Below are 27,934 nucleotides of genomic sequence, written 5' to 3' on the forward strand. Positions count from 1 at the left end.
TGTCCCAAGTCCCATTTCAGAGTTTAGAAAAGTGACGAACATTACCAGAGGCTAGGAAGGAGAATGGAGGGGAGCAGGAAGGTAGGGATAGTTAATGGGACAAAAATATAGTTAGATAGACTAAATAAGATTTAGTAGATAATAGTGCAACAGAGTGACTACAGTCAACAATAATGTATTGTACATTTTAAAATAACTAACAGAGCATAATTAGAATGTTTTTAACTCAAAGACATGATAAATGCCTGAGGTGGTGGATACTGCCCCCAAAAAAGAAGTGCGACCAATGTGCCAACTTTCAGTCTTTGATTTGTCACTTATTTAACTTTTGAGAGGGTGTATTGCCCACAAGACCCAAGCCTAGCTCTGTCACGGGGTCAAATTATCCCATTTCCAGGATCCTCAAGTCAATCATCTCTAAAAAGAGATCAATCCTACTTCAAGGATTTTGTAATAAGATAAATATTACAAAATTACAATATATAATTTACCATATTACAAAATCCTTGAAGTACAATGCCATGTGTTCATTCACACACCCTTGTTATACTTACTGGTTTTTGCTATTGACTTATCGAGTGATGTCGGAATATATTATAGTAATAATTTTTCATTAAAATGTTATTAGACAAAATATATAAAACTTTGTTTATTATCAATAATAGCTTCTTTCAAGCAAAGACACATTGCGTCATAAGTAACTAAGTGATTTTATTACCTCATTTAGTTCTCACAGCTACCCTATGAGTTTTTACTATAATTATCCAAATTTTTAAATATCAGAAACTAAAGCTCAGCACAGATGAGTGGCTCGTCCAAAATGACACAGTCACTAAAGGGTGCAGCTCAAATTTGAACCCAAGCTATCAATTCCAAAATACTGCTTTTAATCCTTCACTGGCTCACCTTTCCATGAAACATGATCTAGGATTCTGTAACTGTGGTGTCTGAGGAACAAGATTGTTACTCATATTGGCAGCGAAAAATATGAGGATTTAATAAGCGACATTACACCTGAATTATGTGTGGGGATAGGTGTGTGTGCAATTAGACCTGAGATACATCCACCTGGGTAGTAATGAGCCGTGTTCTAATAAAGAAAGGTATTACATTAGTTTGCACTTAAGCATTTTTATGCACTCTGTGCTTCTCTTCCAGGTATGCATTAAAGTTACCATTATCAATTTCACTGTAACAAAATCAGGTCTGGAGGATCAGTTGTTAAGGTAAAAAACCAGGGAGTTGGGGGGAGGGAAGGGAGTGTCGTGGGTTTCCTAAATATTTTGTTTAGAAATATTGGCAAAGAAAATTTTCTGCTGTGTGAAAACGCTACACATGAAACCTTAATCAAAAAAAATACAAGTAAGTGGCCAAGTTCTTTACCGTTTTCATAGCTGCTCAGAGCAGCTGATCTTGTCTGCTGTCTTCTCAAGGACGTCAAGGATAGACCCTTAATTCCCCACCCCCACTGTTTGAACCAGGCTGGCAGCCCAGCCCTGCCTCTTCCCTTCACTAGGATTTCCATCTTGGGCAAGTGAACAAAGTCAGTCTTTCTGTTGTTCCTAGAAATACAGTGGTCCATACCTGTGAAAAAGCAGCTTCTCCAAACATATTTGTTCCAGCTTCACTGGTCTTTAGGTGGTTTCTTAGTGTATTTAACTGTCCACTTCAAATATATGTGTGTGTGTATATATGTATTCTTAATATATTCTGTATGTGATTAAATCCCTATTTCCCAAATATTGGATTATGAGTTGTTAATATTAATCATCAAAATTAGCCAAGAGGTTCAGGAAACAAATTTTTAAAATATTTGTTAGAATAATAACATTGAGGTTGATTCAAAATTAATTTTATATTTAATATATATTTAACCAACAGATATATACACATATGTATGTATACAGGAATACATACATATGTATTTTTATTCACCATAAAGAAACATATAATTTAGACCCATGTTCAAAAGAATTATCCCTTATATTCAAGTCAAGATCATCCTGACTTACCCATGTTGTCACTAATGAGCTTGAGTCTTATTTCTCTAGCTTGTTTTAGGAATTATTCTGCTAGCTGCTAACTTGCTTACCTTCCACTAGGATAACTTCTTTCCAATTAAAGGTTATATCACCATATTTTATGAATACATTGTAAGGACTTGGCTGAACATTTTGCATACCAGTTTATTCCTGTGCATAGTTAAGCTCAGCTGTGTCACTAAGCTCCCAGCATGTTAAGCTGCCTGGGACAAGAAGGAAAAGTGCCCTGATAAGAACACAGGAAATGCTGGGACTCAGTCATGGTGTGCAGTATCTCCCTGCTATTTCTCCTAGATTGATGGCATTGAAAAGGGAAGCTAACAGCCCTCAGCCAGGGTGAGGATGGAGCTGGGTCTGCCTGTGTTCTGACAGGCCGTCACCTATTTCAGTTGCCCTCTGCTCTGCTGAGCTCCTGAACAGGCAGTGATACTCATTGTGCTCAATTGCTCATTGCAATTTTCCTCAGATCCTCTCAATTTTGAAAACCACAGTTCACCTCCCTGCCTCCTGGAGAATGCCAACCACAATGCCTTAGTCCTTCTGAGGCAGCACAAGGCCATTTTTCAACTTCAAGGAATTCCATTCAGCCACCCAGACTGTCCACCTCCTTCTGTCTTCCTATTTCCAGAAACTCTAACTCACCTCCTGACTTTTGGCAGGCTCTTTTGATTCTTAACTTGACTAATTCGATTAATGTTTCTCTCAAACTGTTTCCTGAGCTCACCTTTATCTTAAAATATTCCTTAAACTACTGTCTTCTGAAAAACTTATTTAAACAATTGAATTTGAGGTTATGATTTTTAATATTCTTTATATAATAATTTCAAGGTGTCTGAATTCTGCATGTAACAAGTAAATAATGGGTTGTTACTTGAGGCAGCATACTAGTAACGGTGCATGCTGGAGTCAGCAGACCCAGGCACAAGCCCAGCTTCTCATAGCCATGGGATCTCAGGAAGTGACCCACTACAGTCTGTTTGCGCATCTGCAAGCTGGGGGTGATAACCACAGTGCCCACCTTATGGGGGCATTCAAAGGATTAATAGATAATCCACATAAAACTCTTAGCAAGGTGCATTGCATTGAGTAGTGCTTAATAAAGATTAACTCTTACAAATGGAGACTGGGAGCAAATTGTGAAAGAACAAGTGAAGGGAGATATAAATTCACATGTTTATACAAGGGTGAAGCTGGAGGTAAGGCTCCTTTTTCATATGCAATCAAAAATCATTTCATGAAGGTGATGTGATTTCAGAATCTCCCATGTTAGTACAGAAAGAATATTCAAGGCATCATAAATATTCCAGGCACAATTTTCTTCTTAGCACAAGCAAGCGTTAGAGATAGAAACTGAATGATTAGAGAGATCAAGTATTAAGCAGGTCTTCCTAAGAGATGAGCGGAAGGTATGGAAACTTCAGTAGCATGCATCTCTAAAATACAAGATAAAGGATCAGAATTGACATGTAGCTGAGTCAGAAGCTTCTGTATAAACCCAGCAAAAGAGATATGGTATGCATTCAGATTCGGCCATCAGCATTAATGCTCAGCTAAATAGTATTAAGAATAAGAACAATTACAAACAGAGAAAGAAAAATAGAAGCAACTTTGAGGCACTGGCAGAGACATAATTTAGGTATCTGAACTTTGGTTTTAGTGATGTGGTGCGACTTGAAAAACCCAAGTTGGAAGAACAAAGAATCCAGCTCATCGTGAGGATCAACACTGATAAAAACCAGTTGAAAACTATCGAAGAGAAAATCCTGAGAATGCTCTTTACCTCTGAAGGAAATATTCTGGACAATGAAGAACTTATTGACACACTGCAGGATTCAAAGGCAAGTAAAATATTTTTAGGATTTATGGAAAGTATGTTACTTCAAAAGTTATAACTACAACCTTTGAGGGTCCTGTAAGGGCTTTTAAAGCAAGACGGGGGCCACACTGGGCTTCCATGGACACACAGATGGGTGCCTGCCTGTCAGGGCTCCTTGCCAACCACAGAAACTTGGAGAAACTGTAGACCACCGCTCCTCTTGTCTTGTCTGCATTTCTTAAATAAAACACATAATGTAAAGAACTGGGACAAGATATAAATTGAAAGGAACAAACACAACAAACTTTCATATGAATGCCATCACCTGCAGGAAGCCTCTCTCTGATATTCCCAGTTGGAACTAACTTCCTCCTCCTCAGAATTTCTGTAGTGTCTTATCTGAATCTCTACTACAGCACTTGTCACTATTTACCCTATGTCACAGTTATCCAATTACATGGCTTATCTCTTCTCTTGGGTTGTTAAGTTCTCTGCAGTGGGAATCTGTGAATAGTTCATTTTGATATTCCTTCTCCAAGGATTACACATGGTGGTTGCACACAATTGGTACTCAACAAAAACGTGTTGATAGTAAGATGAAGTTTTACCTTAAACTTAAAATTCTTCAGTAAATTATTTCTCAGATTCAAACCATCATTTAAGGAGTGTTTACTAAGAACACAGCTTACAAAATGATTTTCATCCACTTGTGAGAAACAAAATAATTTACTAAAAAAAATCCCCTTGACTTTATTAAGCCAGAAGCACATAGGTTATCTTTTTTGCTTTTGTTGACATCAAAACTGGTTGACTGCTTTATAGTGTACCGCCCTTGAGATTGCAGTATTAAAACAGTAATAAGCAAGTAATTTGGGGCCTCTGTTTTCTTCCTCTCTCCTTTAGCTTCTTTGTTCATAGATCTCTTTATCCTCCTCTCGTTTATTCTTCCTTGGGATTTTTATTCCTGGCAGTTGTCTGTTAACCCACTTGTTTTTATTTTTAGCAAAGTTTTACATGCCAGCTCTTTAAAGAATGAAATATTTCTATAAGGCTTATTACGAAAAATAGCATTCCCTGCCTTCTCTTCCCACCAGCCACCCATGCCTCCCTTCACAGAGGCAGCTTTCTTGATTTTTTGTTTTTTGTTTTTTATTTTGTTTTGTTTTGTTTTGTTTTGAGACAGGGTATCGCTCTGTCACCCGGGCTGGAGTGCAGTGGCATGATCATGACTGACTTCAGCCTTTATCTCCTGGGTTCAACCCATCCTCCTCCATCAGCCTCCTGAATATCTGGGACCACAAATGCACAACACCATGCCCAAATAATTTTTGACTTTTTTATTTTTTATTTTTTGTAGAGACAGTGTCTCACTATGTTGCCCAGGCTAGTCTTAAACTCCTAGCCTCAAGCAATCCCCCTGCCTTGACCTCCCAAAGTGTTGGAATTACAGGAATGAATCACTGTGCCGGCCAAAGCAGCTACTTTCATTTTGCATCTTAACTGTTATCTGTACCCCAGCACACACACACACACACACACACACACACACACACCTTCCCATCCTCTGGCCTCCCACTGTAGTTATATCCTGATTATAATAAATGTTAACATTGCCTAAGGGTGAAGATCTGGCTCTAAGTATTTGGGGTCTGAGAGGAGAAGAAGGGCTAGGGTCTCAGCATCCAGTGTGCATACAGTCACCCAGTCACTCTGTTTTAGTTCCTTCCTTCCGTCAAAAATCCCTCTGTTTTACTTTCTCCAAAGGAAATTTCTATTTTTTTCTGCCAGGATGAGAAAGGGACAAACCCCTGGCAGTGGGTGGCGTAGGAAGATGACCTAGGGAGTCCTACCACCAATTCTTATTTTAAGCCCTTCCCACTTCCAAGAGTGCTTCTTGCACTAATTCTTAAGCCTTTTAGAAGGATTCTGTTTTATAAATTGGGTGAGTTCATGGCTATCCACTTTTGCCAGTGTAGGAATCCATTTTTATGGGTGTGCTAAATCATTGCCACCCTTCTGTCTGCTTTCCAGTTCCCAAAATTCATTGATATTTCCTCTCCCATTCTTCCTATCTTTATGGGTTTACTCTGCATTTTTAAGCCTTTTCCTACAATTTTAATGTAGCTTCAATAGGAAGTGAAGGTAGATACACATGCAATGACTGCCATCTTTATCTATAAGCTGGTTTATTTGTTTTGCAAGGAGCTGCCTTGGAGTCATCCTTTCTATAGAGCAGGGATCAACCTGATCCTTGGCTGCATTTCCTGCCACTTCTTGGCTACAGTTTATATGCCTCTCAACTCTCAGAATCCTTACATAAAAATATGTCTTATATTCTCTAAACGTGGCTGAAACCTCAAGTCTATAGGGCATGGTGTCTACAAGTAGTTGCCAAACTCAACAGAGGCATATAGTATTCTAATATTCTTTGGCAAAGAGAAGAAAATGATCCACTTTCCTTCTCTTTAGCCCTGGGTTCTACATTATCAGTGCCTTGTGCTCCCTAAGACATAAAGAATTATTTGTTAGTGGGCCTGCATGATCCACCAGCTGCTCCCATATCAACTTTTTTTTTTCTACTTGGATTTGAAAGCTTTAGTTGAGTCCCATATTAAGATAGGGGTTTCCTACTCAATTCTGTCCTTTATTTCCCCTTCAGCTCCCTGAGGGGATATTACAGGGAGAGTTTGAACTTTCTGATTCCTGGAAACAGCGTCTGCACTGAATCCTTCCCCTCCCTTTCCTGGTGGGCTGGGGTAAACAGTCTAGACTTACACTCTTTATTATGGTAGGTAGCCACTAGCCATAGGTGGCCGTTGAGCACTTCAAATATGGCTAACCTGAATTAAGATGTGTTGGTAGTGTAAAATACACAACAGATTTCAAGGGCTAAATCCAAAGAAACAAAATATCTCAGTAACTTTCATGTGGATTTTATGTTGATAAAATATTTGGGGTATATTAAAAATATATTATTAAAATTAATGTCACTTATTTTTTATTTTTAATAAATTTAGAAAATGTATGATTATGTGGCTCACATTCTATTTCCATTGAAAAGCACTGGTCTATACAGGAACTTGATGATTCCTTTTAGCTTTGATGGAGCAAATACTGAGCAGTCAGTTCCCTTGATGATTTTTCATGGTCCCTGCTCTAGACCCTTTGACTTTCTAGAGACAAAAGGATCTCCCAACCTAGGGATATCCACCTCTGAAAAACAGTGGGGGAAGGGAGAGGAGGCAGGGACAGACAGCAGTAGAAAGAGAGAGACTGAGAGATACAGAGAAGGGAATCTTGAAAGTACATTGGGCAGAGGGCTCCCCAGACCCACAAACCCAAAATGCAGAAAACCAAAAGACCTTGAAAGCATCTCTAACTCACTTAGGGTTATAATCCTCCACAAACAACAGCTTCTATCCCATATGTCTATACCTGGGAATACTAGGTAAAGAACAAGAATATTAGTCACCCTTGTTATTCCAGGGAGGGATGTGGTGCCACTCACTGCCTCCAAGCCACTCTCTACTCCCTTCTTTCGGGCATTTTCCTGGGTATCCCTTCTCCTTTCATTCCTTCATTCATTGTGCGAGCCCTGGACTGCTCACAAAGAAGTTTGGGAGCAATTCAGAGTGCTACGATAGTGTTTGCATTGCAGGAGTAACTCAGATTGAGTCTCAGAGACGTGCTGCTTCTATGTTTTCAAAGCTACTTGTATTGCTTGCTGCCCTCTGCCTATTCCTAACTCTGGAAGGAAGAAAAGTCAATGAACTCTGAGACTCAGTCATTCCACCTGGGGACCCCTTACTATAATCACCAACTCATTCTATCTTTATTTCTTCCCTAGACCTAACTGGATACATTCCAGATGTCCCACTATTTTTCTGGAACAGATCTCTAAGAACTTGTTATTGTATGTTTATTCAGATCACTTCTGGTGCCATTAAAACCAGGCTGGAAGAAGCAGAGTCCACTGAGCAGATGATCAATGTGGCTCGTGAGAAGTATCGCCCAGTGGCCACTCAAGGCTCTGTAATGTACTTTGTCATTGCAAGCCTCTCAGAAATAGATCCTATGTACCAGTATTCATTAAAATATTTTAAACAGGTAAGTGTGTTCTTGTTGTTAATGTAAGTCATCTCTTTGGCCTCTATTACACCTGTTGAATTACTTCTTACCTCACACAAGCCATAAGTCTAGTTATCAGGTAGAATCTCCCAGGTGCACACATGGTTCAAGAGTGGTTCCAGTCAGGCATAGTGGCTTACACCTGTAATCCCAGCACTTTGGGAGGCCGAGGTGGGTGGATCACCTGAGGTCAGGAATTACCCTGGCCAACATGGGGAAATCCCATCTCTACGAAAAATACAAAAATTAGTCAGGCATAGTGGCGGGTGCCTGTAATTCCAGCTACTCGGGAGGCTGGAGCGGGAGAATTGCTTGAACCCAGGAGGTGGATGTTTCAATGAGCCAAGATCGTGCCACTGTACTCCAGCCTGGGTGACAGAGCAAGACTCTGTCTCAAAAAAAAATTTTTTTTAATTTTAAAAAAAGAGTGGTTTCACCAGCCCTTCCAAAGATGCGGTTTTTAGAATAGAGTTAGTGATTATTTTATATATATATGTGTGTGTGTATATAAAATTTAGAATTTTTTTAAAGATTTGATTGCCCAGTATGCACAGAACACTGTAGAGGAAGAGAAGAAAGCTGCTTTGCAAGTTTCATTTGCTCCTGACTTCCTTAACTAACTAGCATGCTTATTTTCCTTCATGCCTGCCTTTCTTTCTTAAGAGTCACAGCTCAGTCCCATTTCTTTAGACATCATCTGCAGTAATCTAGATTCCTTTCCACTGTTAGTGTTTTCTGTTGTATCTCAAGTCCGAACAGCACTGACCTTAACCAAATTGGTCTAAGTATCTTTTATTTCCCAAACCTTTTATGCAAAAACCTGTCCCTCTTCCTTCCCTGCGCCCACTTTTGACTTAGAGGGATCTCTTTCCTTTGTTTCTGTCCCACTTTCACCATATGACTATGAGACTCTTGTTTTATTTCACCCTCTCTTCTTTATCTCATATTCACAGTTGAATTTCATCTGCTGTCTCGTGAGTAGGATGTTTTCACTCCTTATCCTCTTTGTAGCAGCATTCGTTTTTTCCAAAAGCAAATTCAATGCCACAAAGCTTCAGCAGGCGATGTCAATTTTGCTAAAGACTTCCAGGGAAGACAGAGAGTTTGCATTACTCATTACACAGCAAGACTTACCAAGCATCTGCATCAGAGGTTCTCTCCAGAGGTTCACTCCAGAGGTTCTCTCAGGGGCCAGTGGCCTCCTCTCAGCCCACCCAACCACAGCGTCCCTGGCTCAGTCTTCCCATCAGCTCCTACTCCCTCTTGGCAGTACTATCTCCTTTTCTGGGCAAAACAGTTTAACTTACTCTTACTTTTCTGTTCATCCATGCTTATACCCTACCCATGACATAACTCAGTCAACAAAGGCCTCTCCCTCCATACGTGCCACTCAGTAGAAAACAGTGGAGAATAGTAAACATAAAGCTCTTTCCCTGCAACACATCTCTATTTCCTGTTATATGCCCCTGTATAGTCAATGCTGGCTCACACACCTGGAAGCCAGGCCAGTCTAGGCCTAGTGTTTTCAAAACACTGTTCCACAGACCTAGGTCCTAAATGAATTTTCACAGATATTGCCCATCAACACAATTTAGACTCTATAGCCTGGAATTCAAAGCCACATCCAGCCTGTCCCTGTTTCATCTCTCCAGTCACATTTCTCACAACTCCTGTGCAACAGCCAAATTGATCCATTTACATTCCCAAGACTAACTGGATGCTTTTGTGTTTCTGACACTCCCTCTGTTTGGAATGCCCTTCCTCCCAACCCAAATGCCACCTTCTCCACCAAAGTCTGCTACTGGGGCTGCAAACATCTAGAGGCTGACTGGAATGAACGTCCAAAATGGTTGACTCACATGGCTGGGCTGTCACCCATGGCACCTGCAGTGGCCTCTCCATGTGGCTTGGGTTTCTCACTGCAGGGCAACTGGGTTCCAAAAGGGCCTCTCCCCAAAGTAGATGTTCAAAGAAACCAAGATGGGAGCTCTAGGACTTCTGACCTAATCTTGGATTTCATGCAACATCAATTCGGCTACAGTCTTTTGGTCAATTAAATCACTAGGATAGTCCAGGTTTGAGAGAAGGGGATTTAGACTCCACCTCTCAATGGGAAGAGTAGCAAACAGTTTCAGCAGTCTTTATCCAAAACATTTGATATGCTTCATCTGGCATAATGTACCCCACGTTGCCTTGTGTGGTTTTCTTCTCTCTCCTGCTGGAGCCTGAACTCCCAGGAGGCAAAAATGAAGCCTTACGCATCCCATATCCCCAATGGTGCTTAGCGCCACATAATGCTCATGAGTGTTTCATGAATGAAGAGTCTGTTTTGATCTCTGCATATAACATTCCAACAATTCTTCTTGAACTTCAAATAGTCAAACAATTCTTATGACAGCTTGATTTTTTCTCTAGAGGTCTTATTTAGTACCCTTGATAATGGTTGGAGGTCCAGGAACAATTTCTGTTTCCAGGAGAGAATGGAAATGAGGAATTGAAAGAAATGGGAGTCAAATTGTTTAGATAGGCCTGGGCTGTCTTTCAACAAGATGTTTATTTTAGCAGTCTTTAAAAGCCATCTGTACTGGGTTCAAACCTCAATTCCTAGAGGCAAGGGTTTGGGTTCTCATATCTCTGCTCCCTTCCTGTAGTTGGCAGGTGTTAACGCAAGCAAAATAAGGATTACCAAATCCTGTAATGCCACCTAAGTGACTTTTTGATAATACTTTTCTTATCCTGGGTGTTTTGGAATTTATGCTCTTCAAGGTTTTAAAATCTCCTTCAAGAAATAAAAATGAAAAGGCCCTAAAATATCTTGGGCTGAAAGTAAAAGCGATACTGGATGAATCATCCAAGCTCTGGAGTTCTACAGATTAGAAGGGAAACCAGAAATCCAAAACATATTTGTAGATGACAGTCTTGGCCAGGATACCCTCTACCAAACCCATTTCACAGTGAAATTCTTTAGAGAATTTTGAGATTTACCGGTTGTATTTTGGTACCATATCTCTCACATATTCACTGGGCTTTAACCTCTATGTTTCTTGTTAGGTTGTTAAAGAGGGCTGAGTCCTCTTTTCTCCTGAGTGTGTTAAAACAAAACTCTATTACCCTTGTCAACCAAACTTTCAGGAGAATCAACAAGGACTTTCCCAATTCCCTACAATAATTGTAGGCTTCCTCTAAGCCCTTTTAACGTGGGGGAATGGAGACCTATTTTGGTGAGGAGACTGACACAATCAGGCCCTTTCCCTTTGTGCTCCATCCTATTAGTAGAAGAGGCGGGTAGGAGAGGCCTGCACAGCCTCAGCACAGTATTTCTAGGAAGGAGTGGAGGACACGTCTTGACCCTGATCTGCTTTGGTCCTTAGCGGGCTTCTAGCTGCCAGTCTGTTTTGATTGGTCTGCCCTCACCATGAACATATATCTTGATCCCAGGGATTGGGCAGGTACTACCTCCCTTCCCACTTTACCCCTCAGGCTGCAGATCCTGAGACACAAGCACATGTTCCTCGGGGCCCTGGTGGGACTTCCCTGAGTCTCTGCTGCAAGATCCCTCCTTGTTCCATGACTTCCATGGAAGGCCACATATTCAGGCTCTGCTCAGCTTCCTCACACAGCCTGGGACCTTTAGAAATTTTTGATCTTCCTTCCACTCCACTTAGAAGTTGCAGAAAATGGGTAGGACTACGTCAGGCCTAATCCCTCAGTGCCACCATCTCTACTGCCTTACCAATATCTTTATAATATGGGGCACCTTTGTGCTAGTGATTCTCCTTTCAAAATTTACAGGTAGGAAACAGGGTAGAAATCTCCTTTAAAATCACCAAAATCAGTTTCTCTTAAATTTCAAGGAAAATTCTAGCACATTATTTCTACACCCTAAGAATTATCTTGGGGAAGTGCTAAGAAATAAGCATGAGCTTACCTTGCTCTTACATCTCTCACCCCAAAATGCAGGGTTTATCAAATCTGGGTTGAAGATGTTAAAAAACTGGTCCTGCCAGCTCACCACCATTTTCCAAAGTTTCATGTCTCACATCAAGATGATGCTTTTGAATTTTGTCAAGAACTTGGCATTAGTCCATTTCTTAAAAATAGGAGAGAAAGGGGAGTGTAGAAAACAAATATCATATATCACTTTGGGATGAATTCTAGACTTTTTCATAGTACAGTAAGTCCTCACTTAATGCTGAGAATAGGTTCTTGGAAACTGTGACTTTGTTAAGCAAAATGACATATAATGAAATCAATTTTTTTGGTCTCATCAGTGTAATAGCAAAATGACTTTGAATGCAAGGTTGTTCATAATTCAGAGACCTGCTGTGCATAATTTCACTTAAAGCCTCAGTTTCCAAGAACCTATCGGCCACATTGAGGACTTACTGTATTCATCTCCCGTGCTGCTGTTTACTCACTGAATGCGAACAAGGGAGACAGAGATTTTTTCTTCTCTACAGAGAATGAATTAAATCAGAGACGTTGATAGAGCTCTCTTTCACACAGTTGTTCAATACCACCATTGAAACTTCTGTAAAGACGGAAAATCTACAAGAGCGCCTGGACATACTGCTAGAACAAACTCTCCTAACTGCTTATGTCAATGTTTCAAGAGGACTTTTTGAACAACATAAACTCATCTACAGCTTTATGCTCTGTGTTGAGATGATGCGTCAGCAAGGAACCCTAACTGATGCTGAATGGAATTTCTTTCTCCGAGGTTCTGCAGGATTGGAAAAGGTACCTGATTCTCATTTAGATGATGATTCATATGGTCTGGCTGTGTCCCCACCCAAATCTCATTTTGAATTGTAGCTACCATAATTCCCATGTGCTGTAGGATGGACCTGGTGGGAGATAACTGAATCACGGGTGCAGTTTCCCCCATACTGTTCTCGTGGTAGTGAATAAGTCTCATGAGACCTGATGGTTTTATAAGGGGAAACCCCTTTCACTTCGTTTTCATTCTCTCTTGCCTGCTGCCATGTAAGATGTGCCTTTTACCTTCTGCCATGATTGTGAGGCCTCCCTAGTCACATGGAACTGTGAGTCCATTAAACCTCTTTTTCCTTATAAATTACCCATTCTCAGCTATGTCTTCATCAGCAGCATGAAAACAGAATAATACTATGATCGTTATTCTAGATAGAGCCCACAAGCACCTACCAGTGCTCGGTGGTGACTCTGGTGGCTGAAGGCCATACATTTGGCTGTGTGATCCAGTGGAGGGAATTGAGGTCAGGAGGCCCATGTTATAACTCAGTTCTGCCTCCAACTAACTGTATAATGTATCATTTAGCCTCTGTATGGAGCACTATCCTCACCTATAGAAAAGGAATATTGGGAGTAACCAATGAGCTAATAGAAGTGAACATGTTTTGAAAAGCTGACCCTCTTACAAATGTAAAGAGTTAAAATCCAGTAAAAGTTGTAATTCACAGACTTAGCAATAGTTTTTTTAAAAACCATGACCGTCTCTTGCCTGGAGATACATCTCATTATAAAGCATGGGAAGTGACAAAATGACTTGATTGTCACCTTCTGTAATACTATAAAACGAGTTCTGCTGCAGTTCCCTTCTTCGTGTTCATCTGCTTGTCCTGCTTGCTCCAGTCCCTTAAACTGGCCTAACCCACACACGTACCACAAAGCTAATGGCCCACAGAGGTGAGCCCCTAAACCTTGCCTACAATTTGGTCTCTGCTCCACTCTAAATTCTTGGCTCTGTCCAACTCTGCAAGTCTCAAGTCCTGTCCTTGGCCCCTGCAGACCTGACATCTGCACCTGTTTGCCAGTATTTGAACCCCAGTGTATCACTAGGAGGTTGAACCTGATGCTTTTATTTGACTCGCAGCACCCCATGCTCCCAGAAAAAGTCCAGACAAGACGTCTCCACCAGATGTTCCTTCCTCCCTGACCCCCATCCGTCTTGCATACACACATATTCTGTGACTCCTCTCTTAATGTGTCTTATCCTCGTAATCACAGTTCATATTCACAGAGAGCTTGCTATGTGTTTTATGTATATCAACTCCCTTATTCCTCTCAGTATTCTTCTTGGGTAATTTCCTAATTTTTATCTCTAGTCTATGATAAGATAGTTAGGCACGGAAAGGTTAAGTAACTTGTCCTGATCACACACTTAATAGGGCCTGGAACCAGGATTTGAACACTTGCAGTCTATAAAGCCTGCTCTCTTAGCCAGTTCACTCTACTGCTGGCTGTTAGCCACTCAGCCAGGCCCTGCCCTGTGTGCTTTTGCCCTTCCTTCCTCACTGCAGCCTTGTCAACAGCTCTTCTTACAGTTTTCTCACACAGAGACTCAAAGAGGTTAAAGAGCTTTCCAAAATCACACTAGTGCATGACACAGTCTGATTCAAACCTGTGTCTGAGCTCCCAAAGCCCATGTCCATTCCAAAACCACCTACTTCTCATGAACAGCATATTTTGAAAAGTTTAAAATATGTTTTAAATACCATCAAACTCAAAACTTAAAATTACCATCGTCAGAAACTTCTCTGAATTATTTTTAATTAAACTGTCTTTTTCCTCATGGTAGACATAAGGAAATTGGAAGGATTCTTGACTAATAATTATTTTTAGAAATGTATTTGGGGGCATATTTTATATGGTCACTTCATTTGACGTTTTGACACTAGTATTTTCTATTTTTATCGTAAGTGCTACATTGTTTTTTGCTACATTCGTTAGGATCTAAATTAGATTTTCTGGAATAACCTTGGAAGCCAACTTCCATACATAAAACTTTTTCTGGGGAAAAATGTGCACTGAGTTCCAAACACCTATGACAAGATCGTATCATTATGCAAGGAGATGGTGCAACAAAAGGGCTCTGGAAGAGACCTAGAAAGAATAAAAGAAGAGTGTCCAGGATGGGAGGAGAGAGAGGAAGGAGATACATGCCCCATGGAATCTGGAGTTGACTGGATGCACTAGATAAAGAAAATCCAGATGAGAAAATCCAGATGACCTTTCTAGAAGGTCGCAACAACAAAAGGCAGAGGGGGATGCTGTGGTCTGCAGCTGGAGACTGGCTGTTGTGAGCAGAAGTAGGCATTTCCAGGATTAAACCACAACAGTTAGAATTTAGGGACAAATAGAAACAACTGGAACCAATACACAAAGCCTCAAGCATCTGCAGGTTTCTATTGCATGTGGACAAGGTAAATGGATTTCTGCAAATTGAGGTCTCCAGGCTATTCTCATTGGTTATATTCAGTCTGTACAACTAATGTTTTTAAACGATGATATTTTAAACAGGGGTGTCCAGTCTTTTGGCTTCCTTGGGCCACATTGGAAGAAGAATTGTCTTGGGCCACACATAAAATACACTAACGATAGCTGATGAACTTAAAAAAAAAAATCGCAAAAGAAAAATCTCATAAGGTTTTAAGAAAGTTTACGAATTCGTGTTGGTCCACATTCAAAACCATCCTAGGCTGCATGTGGCCTGTGGGCCATGGGTTGGACAAACATTTTTTAAAGCATTTTCTCTTAATGCCAGGAATCCAAAAAATGATGCTAGCATGTAATAATAGCATAACCAGAAAACTACATGATATCTATTTCCTGGAAAATTCATTAAAATTTGTGCAGAGACCAGTTTGTTTTACACATTATTATTAGAGATCAAAATACAGCAAAACCACTCAGAATTCTGCATTAGATATTTGTAAATGCCTGTGAACATTAACTAATCTAAGAGTCTTTGAGGGGTTTATCTAGGATCAAGATGTAACACAGGGAAATGCCACTTCCAGCATGACAGTGTGAGGATCTTCACATACCTGCTCCCCAGCAAAACTGTTGAAAATTATGTAAGGATCATTTAAACTATCTGGAAATGGTCCCAGGCACATACAGCAAATGAATAAACATTTATTTGAGATAATTTATTAGAGGCTCAGTAAGGACAGCGAGAATCTGTGGTCTTTGAACCTAGACCCACTGCCTCCCTTCCTGCTCCCAGCTTAGTGAGATAGGAACTGCACTCCAGACTGATGCAGCTAAGAGCACAGGGCTCCTGCTTACTCCCCACTGCCAGTTAAAGGGCCATATTCCTGAGAAAGACAGGACATCAGCATTTCTCATCCTGCCCACAGCTACCTACTGCTGAAGCTAAGTTCCAGTTGAGTGCAGCCAAAAGGTGGGGCTGCCTTCTTCCACCCAGCCCCCACTGGGGAGACTGAGGCTTCATGTTTGGTGCAGCATCGCTGTTGTTCCAGCTCCTAAGATAGTAGTTCATCAATGGCAGAGGCAAGCTGAGGAGACCTGAGGCTACTGTCTTCCCACCCATGGCGTACTCAGCTCCTGGAATATGCCTCTGCGAAAAGTGCAACATTGTCATGCCCCTGGGATTTTGCCTGAGTGGGAGAAGCAACCCATAAAACAGATAGTTCCTTATCTCCTCACAGAGTAACTGACTTCATTTCCAACACAGTATGGAAAAGTTTAAGCCTAATGATGCTCTCTAAAACAATAAAGGTTGTAGTGAAAGGCAATTGAAAGGAAACTGATGGAATTACCGGACAGAGAGACAACATATAAACCAGCTGGTTTGCCAGAGATTAAGAGAAGACACTGAAGCCTGCCAAAGACCAGAAGAAAACCCAAACACTGACCTTAGCAACTCCTTCAAATGGGCCCAAATTTGAATGTTTTAGTCTGAGGAGAAATTTGTCCCCAAGAGCATTGTTAAAAACATTAGAGCAATCAGCCCACAATTAGTGGTGCTTGACAGCTAGATGCAGTCAAGGAAAACTATCAAAAAGAGCCCTGAAAAAGCTATGAACATCCCAGGGTAACTGTGGGCATTCCTAAGGCTGCACCCCTTGAGGAGCAACATTGGAGGCTTAATGTTGTACAGGGGTTGTGGAGAGACTCCACTAAAATAATCCAGTCAGTTATTAAACAAATAAGCAAGTAACAGTAAGAAGCCTTTGGGTAAAGGGTGCATGCTCAGAGTTGCTACAGTGCATTACAGGTTGAGTATTCCTTAATTCAAGATGCCTAGGCCCGGAAGCATTTCAGATTTGGGGTTTTTTCAGTTTTTGGAATACTTCCATTATACTTACTGGTTAAACATATGTCTGCACAAAAATTTGGACACGAATATTCATAACAGCATTGTTTATACTAGTCAAAAGATGGAAATGTCCAAACGTCCAATAGCCCAAATGTCCATCAACTGATATATAAATAAAATGTGGTATATTTATACAATGGAATATTATTCAACCATAAGAAGGAATGAAGTACTGATAACGTGCTACAACATGGATGAAACTTGAAAACACTAAGCTGTCTGTCACAAAAGCCCACATATTATATAATTTGATTTACATGAAGTGTCCATAATAGGCAAATATACGGAGACAGTAAGTAGTTTAGCAGTTGCTTAGGGCTCAAGGGATGGGATTAAAGGGGAGTAATGGCTAATGAGTGCACAGTATCTTTTTGAAGAAATTAAATGTTCTAAATTGTGATGGTGGGTGTACCCATCTGTGAATATACTGAAATCATTAGATTATATACTTCAAATGGATGAATTGCTTAGTAAGTGAATTGTATCTCAATAAACCTGTTTTTAAATGTAGTAGGGAACCCTGGGCAAATATTCAGGAAATTTTGAAGAACTAGTTTCTGTCTTACAATCACAGTTATTTCTCTGTCTCTTTTAAAACTGTTTGCCCACATGTAAGTGCTTCACGGAATATTGCCAAATGGCATAACACTTCTCCCAGAAATTTCTGAGAATATCTAAAATAATTAGGCAAACACTTACCAGAGCTGGAATTAGGTTGCCATTTGTCTTGCTACTGATACTGCTCCATACTCAGCTTTCTCTGTCTCCTAGGGGTGAGAACATCTGGTAATCTGATTTGGAGACTCGTTCTCTAGAGAAAAATTATTAACCATAGGAATATTTGGCGAGTGGGGAAAGATTGGTGTGGGGTGTTGGAAAACAGGCTGAAAGTAGCAGATTTAATTGATCAACTTTGTTTTCTGTAAATGTCAATCTGAAAAGTTTTTAGCAGCTGTACTTCTGTGCAAAGGTCCACAATTAGAATTGATTCAACACCGTTTCTATTTCACCATATTGTACTACTTGTCCTAGGAAAATGGTTATTTTAACTTACTGTTAGAGCTTGATTTTTCAGTTGGACAAAGTGAAAGTATATTTTGTGATTGCCTTTGTGAATTGTTATTCATTTTCTTTCTGTCTTCAAATAGGAACGCCCACCTAAGCCTGAAGCTCCCTGGCTACTTACTGCTACATGGTTCGCTTGCTGTGACTTGGAAGAATCATTTCCAGTTTTTCATGGACTTACCCAAAATATATTGTCACATCCTATTTCTATACGCTTAGGTAATGTGACAAAAAGAACTTGCTGAGGAGGCTTATAAACAGGCTCTTGAATCCTAATCTTAATGTTTTCTTTAACCTCTTCTGCAATGTCAATATTTTTCACTAGGAACTTCCTTCATTTCTAAGAAACTGTAAATTATTTGTTTTCACGATTTCTTGAGTAGAATGCTTGGCCCATGAGTTTTCAATATTTCATGTTTACTTTATATGTGTGTGTGTATATATATGTATACTTTATATATACACACACACGTATTTTATGTATATATTTGAGAATATAAACATACGTTTATGTATTGCTTTAGCTGTATCCCATAGGTTTTTTTTTTTTTTACTTTTTATTGAAGGATAACATAAATCCAGAAAAATGCACAAATCAAAAGTATACAATTTGATTAACTATCACAAACTGTGTAGATTTATTTACGAACCATCACTGAGAGTAAGAAATAGAACAGTACCAGCATCCCAGAATCCCCTTATTCTCTCTCACTTCTCTTCCTCAGAGGCAACAACTACTCTGAATTATAATATTCTGTATTAATTTTTCCCTACAAGTTTTAATATATAGCCCTTTCAATTCTAAAACTACACTTACTAGTTCAAAGCCATTTTAGGATTTAGGGGACCATCTTTTTTTGTTTATAATTTAATTACATTATGGAAATTATACTCATGGTTTTCATGAAATTGAGTCTTTGGAATTATATACACTTCCTGTGCAGCCTGGTGCATGTTTTGTTTATAAAAAATATTCCATGCATGTCATTTCTTGAATGCAAGGCTCCATATGTGACCTTTAGCTCAAACTTACTAATTGTGGTATTTATCTTACTAACGTTCTTATACTGGATCTGTCAGATTCTAAGAGAGCTATATTAAGGTATACCACTATGATTGGCAACTTCCCTTTGTAATTTTGGAATTTTTCCCATTATACTTTGTGAAACTATGCCAGTATATAAAATAGGTTTAGAGTTAAGTTCTTAGTAATTATTCCTTTTTATTAAATAATATCCCTCTTTACTCTGAATAATGCTTTTTACCTTAAATATATTTCCTTTTTAATGTATTATTTTTATTTGTTAATCAGGGAGTACATGTGCAGGTTTCTTACATGGGTATATTGCATGCTGGGGAAGTTTGGGCTTCTAATGATCTCATTGCCCAGGTAGTGAACATAGAACTCAATAAGCAGATTTTCAACCCTTGCTGCCTCCCTGCATCTCCTCTTTTGGAGTCCTCAGTGTCTATTGTTCCCTCCTTTATGTCTTTGTGTACCCAATGTTTAGCTCCCACTTATAAGTGAGACCATACAGTATTTGGATTTTCTTTGTTAATTCACTTAGGACAATGGCCTCCAGCTGCATCCATGTTGCTGTAAAGGACATAATGTCATTCTTTCTATGGTTACATAGTATTCTATATGTATATGTACCACATTTTCTTTGTCCAGTTCACTGTTGATGGGAACCTAGGGTGATTCCATGTCTTGTTGTTGTAAATAGTGCTGCAATAAACATATGAGTGCAGGTCTTTTGGTAGAATGATTTGTTTTCCTTTGGGTATATACCCAGTAATGGGATTGTAGGTCAAACGTTAGTTCTATTTTCGGCTTTTTGAGAAATTTCTAAACTGCTTTTCACAGAGGCTGAACTAGTTTATATTCTCAGCAACAGAATGTAAGCATTCTCTTTTCTCCACAATCTTGCCAAAATCTTTTTTTTTTTTTTTTTTTTTTTTTTTACTTTTGAATAATAGGCATTCTGACTGGTGTAAGATGGTAATTCATTGTGGTTTTGATTTGCATTTCTCTGATGATTAGTCATGTTGAGTACTTTTTCATATGTTTGTTGGCAGCTTTATGTCTTCTTTAGAAAAGTGTCTATTCATGTTCTTTGCCCACTTTATAATGGGCTTATTTACTTTTTATTGATTTGTTTAACTTCTTTATAGATTCTCAATGTTAGTTCTTTGTAGGATGCATAGTTTGCAAATATATTCTCCCATTCTGTACATTGTACTCAGTTGATATTTTATTTTGCTATGCAGAAGCTCTTTAGTTTAAATCCTATTTGTCTATTTTTATTTTGTTGCATTTGCTTTTGGACCCTTCATCACAAATACTTTGCCTAGGCCAATGTCTATTTCCTATGTTTTCTTCTAGGATTTTCATAGTTTGAGGTTTTTCTTCAACCTTGAGTTAATTTTTGTATATGGTGAGAAGTAAGGGGTCCAGTTTCATTCCTCTGCATATGGTTAACCAGTTTTTCCAGCTCATTTACTGAATAGAATATTCTTTCCACATTATTTTTGTTCACTTTGTCAAAGATCAGTTGGTTGTAGGTATGTGACTTTGTTTCAGGGGTCTCTGTTCTGTTCCATCGGTCCATGTGTCTACTGTTGTACCAATACCATGTTAGTTTGGTTACTGTAGTCTTGTAGTATATTTATATGTTGGATAATGTGATGCCTCTGGCTTTGTTCTTTTTTACTAGGATTGCCTTGGCTGTTTGGGCACATTTTTTGTTTCCTATGAATTTTAGAATAGTGTTTCCTAATTCTATGGAAAATGACATTGGTAATTTGATAGGAATAGCATTAAATCTGTAGATTGCTTTGGATAGCATAGTCATTTTAACGATGTTGATTCTTCCAACCCATAAGTGTGGGATGTTTTTCCATTTGCTTGTTTCATCCTTTCTTTTGGCAGTGTTTTATAGTTACTCTTATAGAGATCTTTCCCTTCCTTGGTTAGATGTATTCCTCAATATTTTTGTGGCTATTTTAAATGGGATTGCATTCTTTATTTGTTTCTCAGCTTAAACATTATTGGTATACAGAAATGCTACTGATTTTTGTACATTCATTTTATATCATAAGACTTTGTTGAAGTCATTTATCAGGTCTAGGTGTCTTTTGGTCAAATCCTTAGGATTCTCTAGGGACAGAATCATATTGTTAGTGAAGAGAGATAATTTGACTTCCTCTTTTCCTATTTGAATAAATTTCTTTCTCCTGCCTGATTGCTTTGGCTAAGACTTCCGGTACTATATTGAATAGGAGTGGTGAGAGTAGACATCTATGTTTTGTTCCAATTCTTACGGGGGAATGCCTCCAGCTTTTGGCTGTGGGTTTGTCATTGATGGCTCTCATTATTTTGAGGTATGTTCCTTTGATGCCTAGTTTGTTGAGGATTTTTATCATAAAGGAATGTTGAATTTTATCAAACGCTTTTCCTCATCTATTGAGGTGATCATATGGTTTTTGTTTTTAGTCCTGTTTATGATGTGAATCACATTTATTGATATGTATACGTTGAATCATCCTTGCATCCCAGGAATAAGGCTCACTTGATTATGATGAATTAACTTTTTTAAATGCTGCTAGATTCAGTTTGTTAGCATTTTGTTGAAGATTTTTGAGTCTATTTTAATCAGGGATATTGGCCTTTAGTTTTCTTTTCTTTTTATGTCTGTGCCAGATATTTGTATCAGGATGATGCTAGCTTCATAGAACGAGATAGTGAGGAGTCCCTCCTCCTCAATTTTTTGGATTAGTTTCAGTGGAATTGATACCAGCTCTTCTTTGTACATCTGGTACAATTTGGTCGTCCAGAGCTTTTTTTTTCTGTTGGTTGGTTTGTTGGTAGGTTTTTATTCCTGATTGAATTTCATTACTTATGATTAGTCTGTTCTGGATTTTTGGTTTTTTCTGGTTCAATCTTGGAAGGTTGTGTGTTTCCAGGAATTGATCCATTTCTCTAGATTTTTCTAGTTCATGTGCATAGAAATGCTCATCATAATACCCTCTGAGGATCCTTTATATTTCTGGGGGATCATTTGTGATGTCACTTTTGTTATTTCTGATTATGCTTATTTGGATATTCTCTTTTTTTTTTCCTTGTTAATCTAGCTTATGGTCTATCAATCTTGTTTATCCTTTCGAGAAACCAACTTTTTGTTTCATTGATCCTTTGTATGATTTTTGAGGTCTCAATTTTGTTCATTTCTGCTCTGATTATAGTTATTTTATTTCTTCTGCTAGTTTTGGGTTTCATTTGTTCTTATTTTTCTATTTCCTTTAGGTACAAGATTAGTTTGCTAATTAGAGAACTTTCTAACTTCTCAATGTCATTTCTAACTTCTCAATGTAGTTTTTTAGTGCTATAAACTTTCCTTTAACACTGCTTTGCTGCATCCCAGAGGTTTTGATACATTCCATGTCTGTTTTCATCTACTTCAAAAAAGCTTTTTTACTTCTGCCTTGATTTCAATGTTTACCCAAAAGTTATTGAGGAGCAATTTGTTTAGTTTCCATGTAATTTTATGGTTTTGAGAGATCTTCTGTGTATTGATTTCTATTTTTATTTCACTGTTGTCTGAGAAGATGCTTGGTATGATTTGGATTTTTTTTATTTATTGAGACTTGCTTTATGACCAAGGTGTGGTCAGTTTTAGAGTATGCTCCATATGCAGATATGAAGAATGTGTATCTTGCGGTTGTTAGGTAGAGTGTTCTGTAGATATCTATCAGGTCCAAATGGTCATGTCGAATTTATGTCCAGAATTTGTCAATTTTCTGCCTCAGCGATCTATCAAATGCTATCAGTGGGGTGTTGCATGTTGTATGACTATTGTTGTGTACTGCCAAAGTCTTTAAGTCTAGATGTGCTTGTTTTATGAATCTGGGTGCTCCAATGTTGGATACATATATATCTAGGACACTTAAGATGTTTTGTTGAATTGAGCCCCTTATCATTATTTAATGCCCTTCTTTGTCCTTTTTTATTTTTGTTGGTTTAAATTCTGATATAGAAACCATAACCCTTGCTTTTTTTTGTTTTCCGTTACATGACATATCTTTCTCCATCCCTTTACTTTGAGCCTATAGGTGTCATAGCATGTGAGATTGGGTCTCTTGATGATAGAAGAAGAATGAGTCTTGTTTTTTCATTCAATTTGATACTCTATGTATGTTAAGTTGAGCATTTAGGCCCTTTATGTTCAAAGTTAAAATTGATATATGAGGTTTTGTTGCTATCATAATGCTGTTAGCTTAGTTGCTTTGTAGTCTTTATTGTATAGTTGCTTTATGGGTTCTGTAGGCTATGTGCTTACATGTGCTTTCATGGTAGCAAGCATTATTCTTTTGTTTCCACATTTAGAACTCCCTTAAGCATGTATTGTAGGGCCAGTCTGGTGGTGGAAAATTCCCTTGGTGATTACTTGTTTGGGAAACACTTTATTTCTCCTTCATTTATGAAGCTTAGCATGGCAGGATATGAAATTCTTGGCTGACATTTATTTTCTTTAAGAATACTAAAAACGGGCCCCCAATTTCTTCTGACTTATAAGGTTTGTGCTGAAAAGTCTGATGTTAGTCTGATAGGTTTCCCTTTATAAGCAGCATGACCCATTTTTCTAGGTGCCTTTAAAGTTCTTTCTTTCATGTGGACTTTGGTTAGTCCTATCCCTCCTATCCATCCCCAAGTCTGTCTTGGGAATGGTCATCTTGTGTAGCATCTTACAGGAGTTCTCTGGATTTCTTGTGTTTGCATGTCGACCTCTCTAGCAAGATTGGGGAAATTTTCCTGAATTATATCCTCAAATATGTTTTCCAAGTTGCTTACTCTCTCTACTTCTCTCTCATGAATGCCAGTAAGTCATAGGTTTGGTTACTTTACATAATCCCATATTTCTCAAAGGCTTTGTTCATTTTTTTTAATTATTTTTCACTTTTGTCTGACTGGGTCATTTTGACAGATTGATCTTCAAGTTCTGAAAGTCTTTCTTTTGCCTGGTCTAGTCTGTTATTAAAGCTTCCATTTGTATTTTGAAGTTCCTGATGTGAATTTTTCAATTCCAGAACTTCTGTTGGTTTGTTCTTAATATAGCTATGTTGTCTTTCATATCTTGGATCATTTTTCTGGCTTCTTTGTGTGGGATCTCAACTTTTTCCTGGATCTCATGGAGTTTCTTTGCATCATATTCCGAATTCTATATCTGTCATTTCAGACGTTTCATTCTGGTTAGGATTCATTGCTTGGGAGCTAGTGGGATCCTTTGGAGGTGATGAAACACTCTGGCTTTTTGTATTGCTGGGGTTCTGCACTGGTTACTCCTTATCTGAGAGAGCTGATACTTCTCTTTTTTTAATTTGCTATCATTTGGATGGGGCTTCTTGTTTATTCTTTTTTCCTTTGAGGGTATGACTGTGGTGTATATTGTGTGTGATTAACTGGCTTCGTTTCTAGCTGCTTTCAGAGTACCAACTCTCTGTACAGGTTCCTTGGTTGCAAATAGGTTCATGCAGTGGCTTTCTCAGAAGTTGCTTGTTGTAGCAATGTAATTTTATTTGGTGGTGTAATCCAGGATGCAGTCTAGTAGATGGTGCTTAAGAGTAAGAACTGATGGGTACAAGCAGGGGTGGAAGCACTAGAAAGTACAAAAAGCACCTCCGCAGAGCACATTCACCCTCAGTAGGGTGGAGCTTCTGGAGAAGCTTGACACACAGACTCTTTCAACCCTCATTCCCCAAACCCCAATGTGAAGAGTCACTTCCAAATCCTTGACAGGGCACAGAGAAGAAGGGTAGCGGAGCAAGTGTGACCCCCCTCTCCATGTCCATTCCCAGGCTTTGGTGGTACCACCTTCAGTGTCTGGCACTGCACTCAGATTTTCTTTTATCCCCTCCTTTAGGGATAGTCTGCATCAAGAGTTAGATCTCCAGGTGAGTGGAGTCTGCCTCCCTCCCACTCCTCAGAGCTGGTGAGGCACTGTTCCCCAACTGACCAAGGAAATAGGCTGGGACACCCCATTGTGACCCATGCAGACCAGTTCTAGGTTGCAAAGCTGTCTCTGGCTGAAAGTCTTGCCCTCTGGGAAAAACCTCAGCTTCTCCAACCCTCCTCCCACTCCAGTCTTGTGATGGGAGAGAGCGTAATTCCACTACCTACTACTGGGGCACTCTCCACACTCGCTGCTCAATTCTGCCTGTGGGGACCCTTCTTCCCTTCCACTTTAACCTCACCTAAGACCAAAATGCTTGCTGTGGCCACCGCTGCCAGGTCACCAAACAATGGCTCTAACCTCTCAAAATGGTGCCAGCCGTGGGCTTGCACCTAGAGAGGGTAGAGCCGCTCTCAGGCAAGCAGCACAGACGAGAAGCTGTGAGGAGTGTGGTCCACTCAAGTCTCGGTCTCATAGCAGCTCGTAGCAAGGCATTGGGCATTGTCCTAGGTATATGTAGGAGAGCCTTGGTCCCCTCTCCCTGCTTGGCTGAGAGGCAGAAGCAGCCACATCAGCCCAAACTCAGGCCAAGGATGGAGCACAGCTCAGCACTACATTCTCAAAGTGGTGCCTTGGGCCTGAAAACAGGGAGGGTGGGTCACTGCCCAGGCAGGCAGCATGATCAAGAAGCTGTGGGGAGTGTGTTTCATTCACAACTGTCTCACAGCAGCCTGCTACAGAGCTGTGAGTATTGTCCTAGATATGAGAAGGATGACCTGGTCTCCCTGTTCTTCCTTAGTCAAGCAGAAGCTACAGCCACATCAGCCCAAACTCAGCAAAGGGTGGAGCTCAGCCCAGCATTATACTCTCAAAAGGGAACCTTGGGCCTGGGGCTAAAGAGGGTGGGGCACCGTTCAGGCAAGCAGCATGAGCAGGAAGTTGTGAGAAGTGTGGTCCACTCATATCTCAGTCTCAACAGCAGCTCCTAACAGGGCAGCAAGTACCCTCTAGGGGGTGCATGAGTGTGCCTGTTCTTCCGTCTCCCTCCCTGGAGCAGCACAGTGGCTACAGCTGTGTCTGTAAATCCCCAGGATCTGGGTTCTCAAAATGGCACCCAGCTGAGGCTGCGCCAGGCTCAGATTCCTGTGGGATTCTGTGTGGGTTCCCTTTCTAGAGCAATGTATCTGTACAATCTTTAGGCAGTTCCATATGTCAGGCACAAGGCCCTAGTGGGTCAAGGGTTTCTCCTGTAGCCAAGATCATAAAACCCTGTTTTGGAGCTCCAGGGATTTCTCTCTTACTGTTTCCCTGCGTCCAGGACCATCTCCCAGCCCAGTCAGTTCCTGGCTGGGCAAGCTAACGTGAACCCTCTCCTTACGTACTTCTGGTACTTCATGTCTCTTCTCTAATGAATCCAAGCATTCTCTCCTAGATGCCCTGTTTGAAATGTATCTGCGTATTATTCTGGCTCTTCTCCATGGAGGCAGCACACAATTCCTGCATCTAGTCAGCCATCCTGACCTAAAACCTCAAAATATTATTACAGCAAGCCTCTCTTAGTACTCCCACTCTATATATTTCTACATTCTTTACTTTCCATTTCCATTTTTTGTCTGTCATCATCATGGTTTTGGCGTATCTTAGTTGGGATTTTGTTGTTGTTTTGAGGAGAATGAAAGTCTTTCTTTTAACAGGCAAATTTCAATCTGATTATATTTATTATGGTTATTTATTTATTTCAGTTCTTCTTGACTGGGGAAGATTTCCATCTGACAATGTCTGGAGACATTTTTGTTTGCCACAACTGGGGTGGTGCTCCTGGCATCTAGTGGGTAGAGACCAGAGATGCTACTATACCTCCTACAGTGCTCAGAACAACCTTCCACAACAAATAACTACAGCATCTAAAATGTCAATATTAGTAAAGTTAAGAAACTCTGATCTATTTGGACTACATTGGTCATCTTTATTTTGGGCATATTTTTCTTGCCAGCTTTTTCTTTGCTTCACTTTTTCCTCTTTCTTCTTCCTGTCTTTTTATCCTTTATTTCTCCTCTCCTTCCTTTCTTCGTCAAGTGCATCATCCACACTCTCTATTTTCCCCTCTACTGATTTGAAATTCTATTTTTATTTTTTGATAATTACTCTTATGCTTCTAATATGAATATTTATTTAACTAAGCATACCCAGCAAGTGTGCTGGTTTAAAGTCCACATGAACCAGAATTTCTAAGATCCTAATATATTTATTGGATTTCTAAATGAAGACTAGGGAGGGAGGAAGCTTTTCAATAAATGCATTAACTTATTGAAAAGTGCATTCCCCCCTAGTCTTTTGTCCCCCCCTAGTAAAAATTGTTTCTATATTATGCACCAGTTAAAAGAGACAGCTAGAGGTAGAAATAGAACACAAGAAGAAAAATACTCATAGAAGAAACCCAGAGATGCACAGTTAGGGACAGACCCAAAACAGAAAGGGCTAGATGGAGCCTCATCTACACAGAGACAAAGGAAGAGGGAAAGTATGGAGGTTGAAAAGCAAAGTAATTTAGGGACAACTCAGAATTTTTTGATAAAAAAGCACCGTGTGTTATCCATGTCTTTGAGACTAAAACTGCAACAATTTTTAAAAACTTTCCTGTTTTTATGTGTTAGATTTCAAGGTTTATTCCAGAAATGCTACAGACTTATGAAGGTTTGTACATGTTTGATAGGATGGCTGGTATTCTAAAAGTGAGCTTTAGATCTTTGCAAGTGATGTTTAATAATTAATCCCATTGTCAATCTTACCTTCAGAAACTTCCTAATTGCCTTAATCTTTTGTCTTT

The 27,934-nt window shown here is 39.5% G+C and overlaps 1 protein-coding gene across 10 annotated transcripts in view; it reads left to right on the forward strand.

Moving 5' to 3' along the window:
• The window catches only part of LOC105465361 (dynein axonemal heavy chain 6), a 383,399-nt gene that overhangs the window by 277,533 nt on the left and 77,932 nt on the right, over positions 1–27,934 (forward strand). For all 10 annotated transcript variants that reach the window (XM_011713768.2, XM_011713766.3, XM_011713767.3 and 7 more), the window contains 5 exons: positions 1,159–1,226; positions 3,700–3,880; positions 7,786–7,965; positions 12,493–12,726; positions 18,241–18,376. In XM_011713768.2, coding sequence (XP_011712070.2) covers positions 1,159–1,226; positions 3,700–3,880; positions 7,786–7,965; positions 12,493–12,726; positions 18,241–18,376 — 799 coding nt within the window. The remainder of the gene's footprint in view (positions 1–1,158; positions 1,227–3,699; positions 3,881–7,785; positions 7,966–12,492; positions 12,727–18,240; positions 18,377–27,934) is intronic.

This window comes from Macaca nemestrina, chromosome 13 (genome assembly GCF_043159975.1).
Source record: "Macaca nemestrina isolate mMacNem1 chromosome 13, mMacNem.hap1, whole genome shotgun sequence".
NCBI lineage: Eukaryota > Metazoa > Chordata > Mammalia > Primates > Cercopithecidae > Macaca > Macaca nemestrina.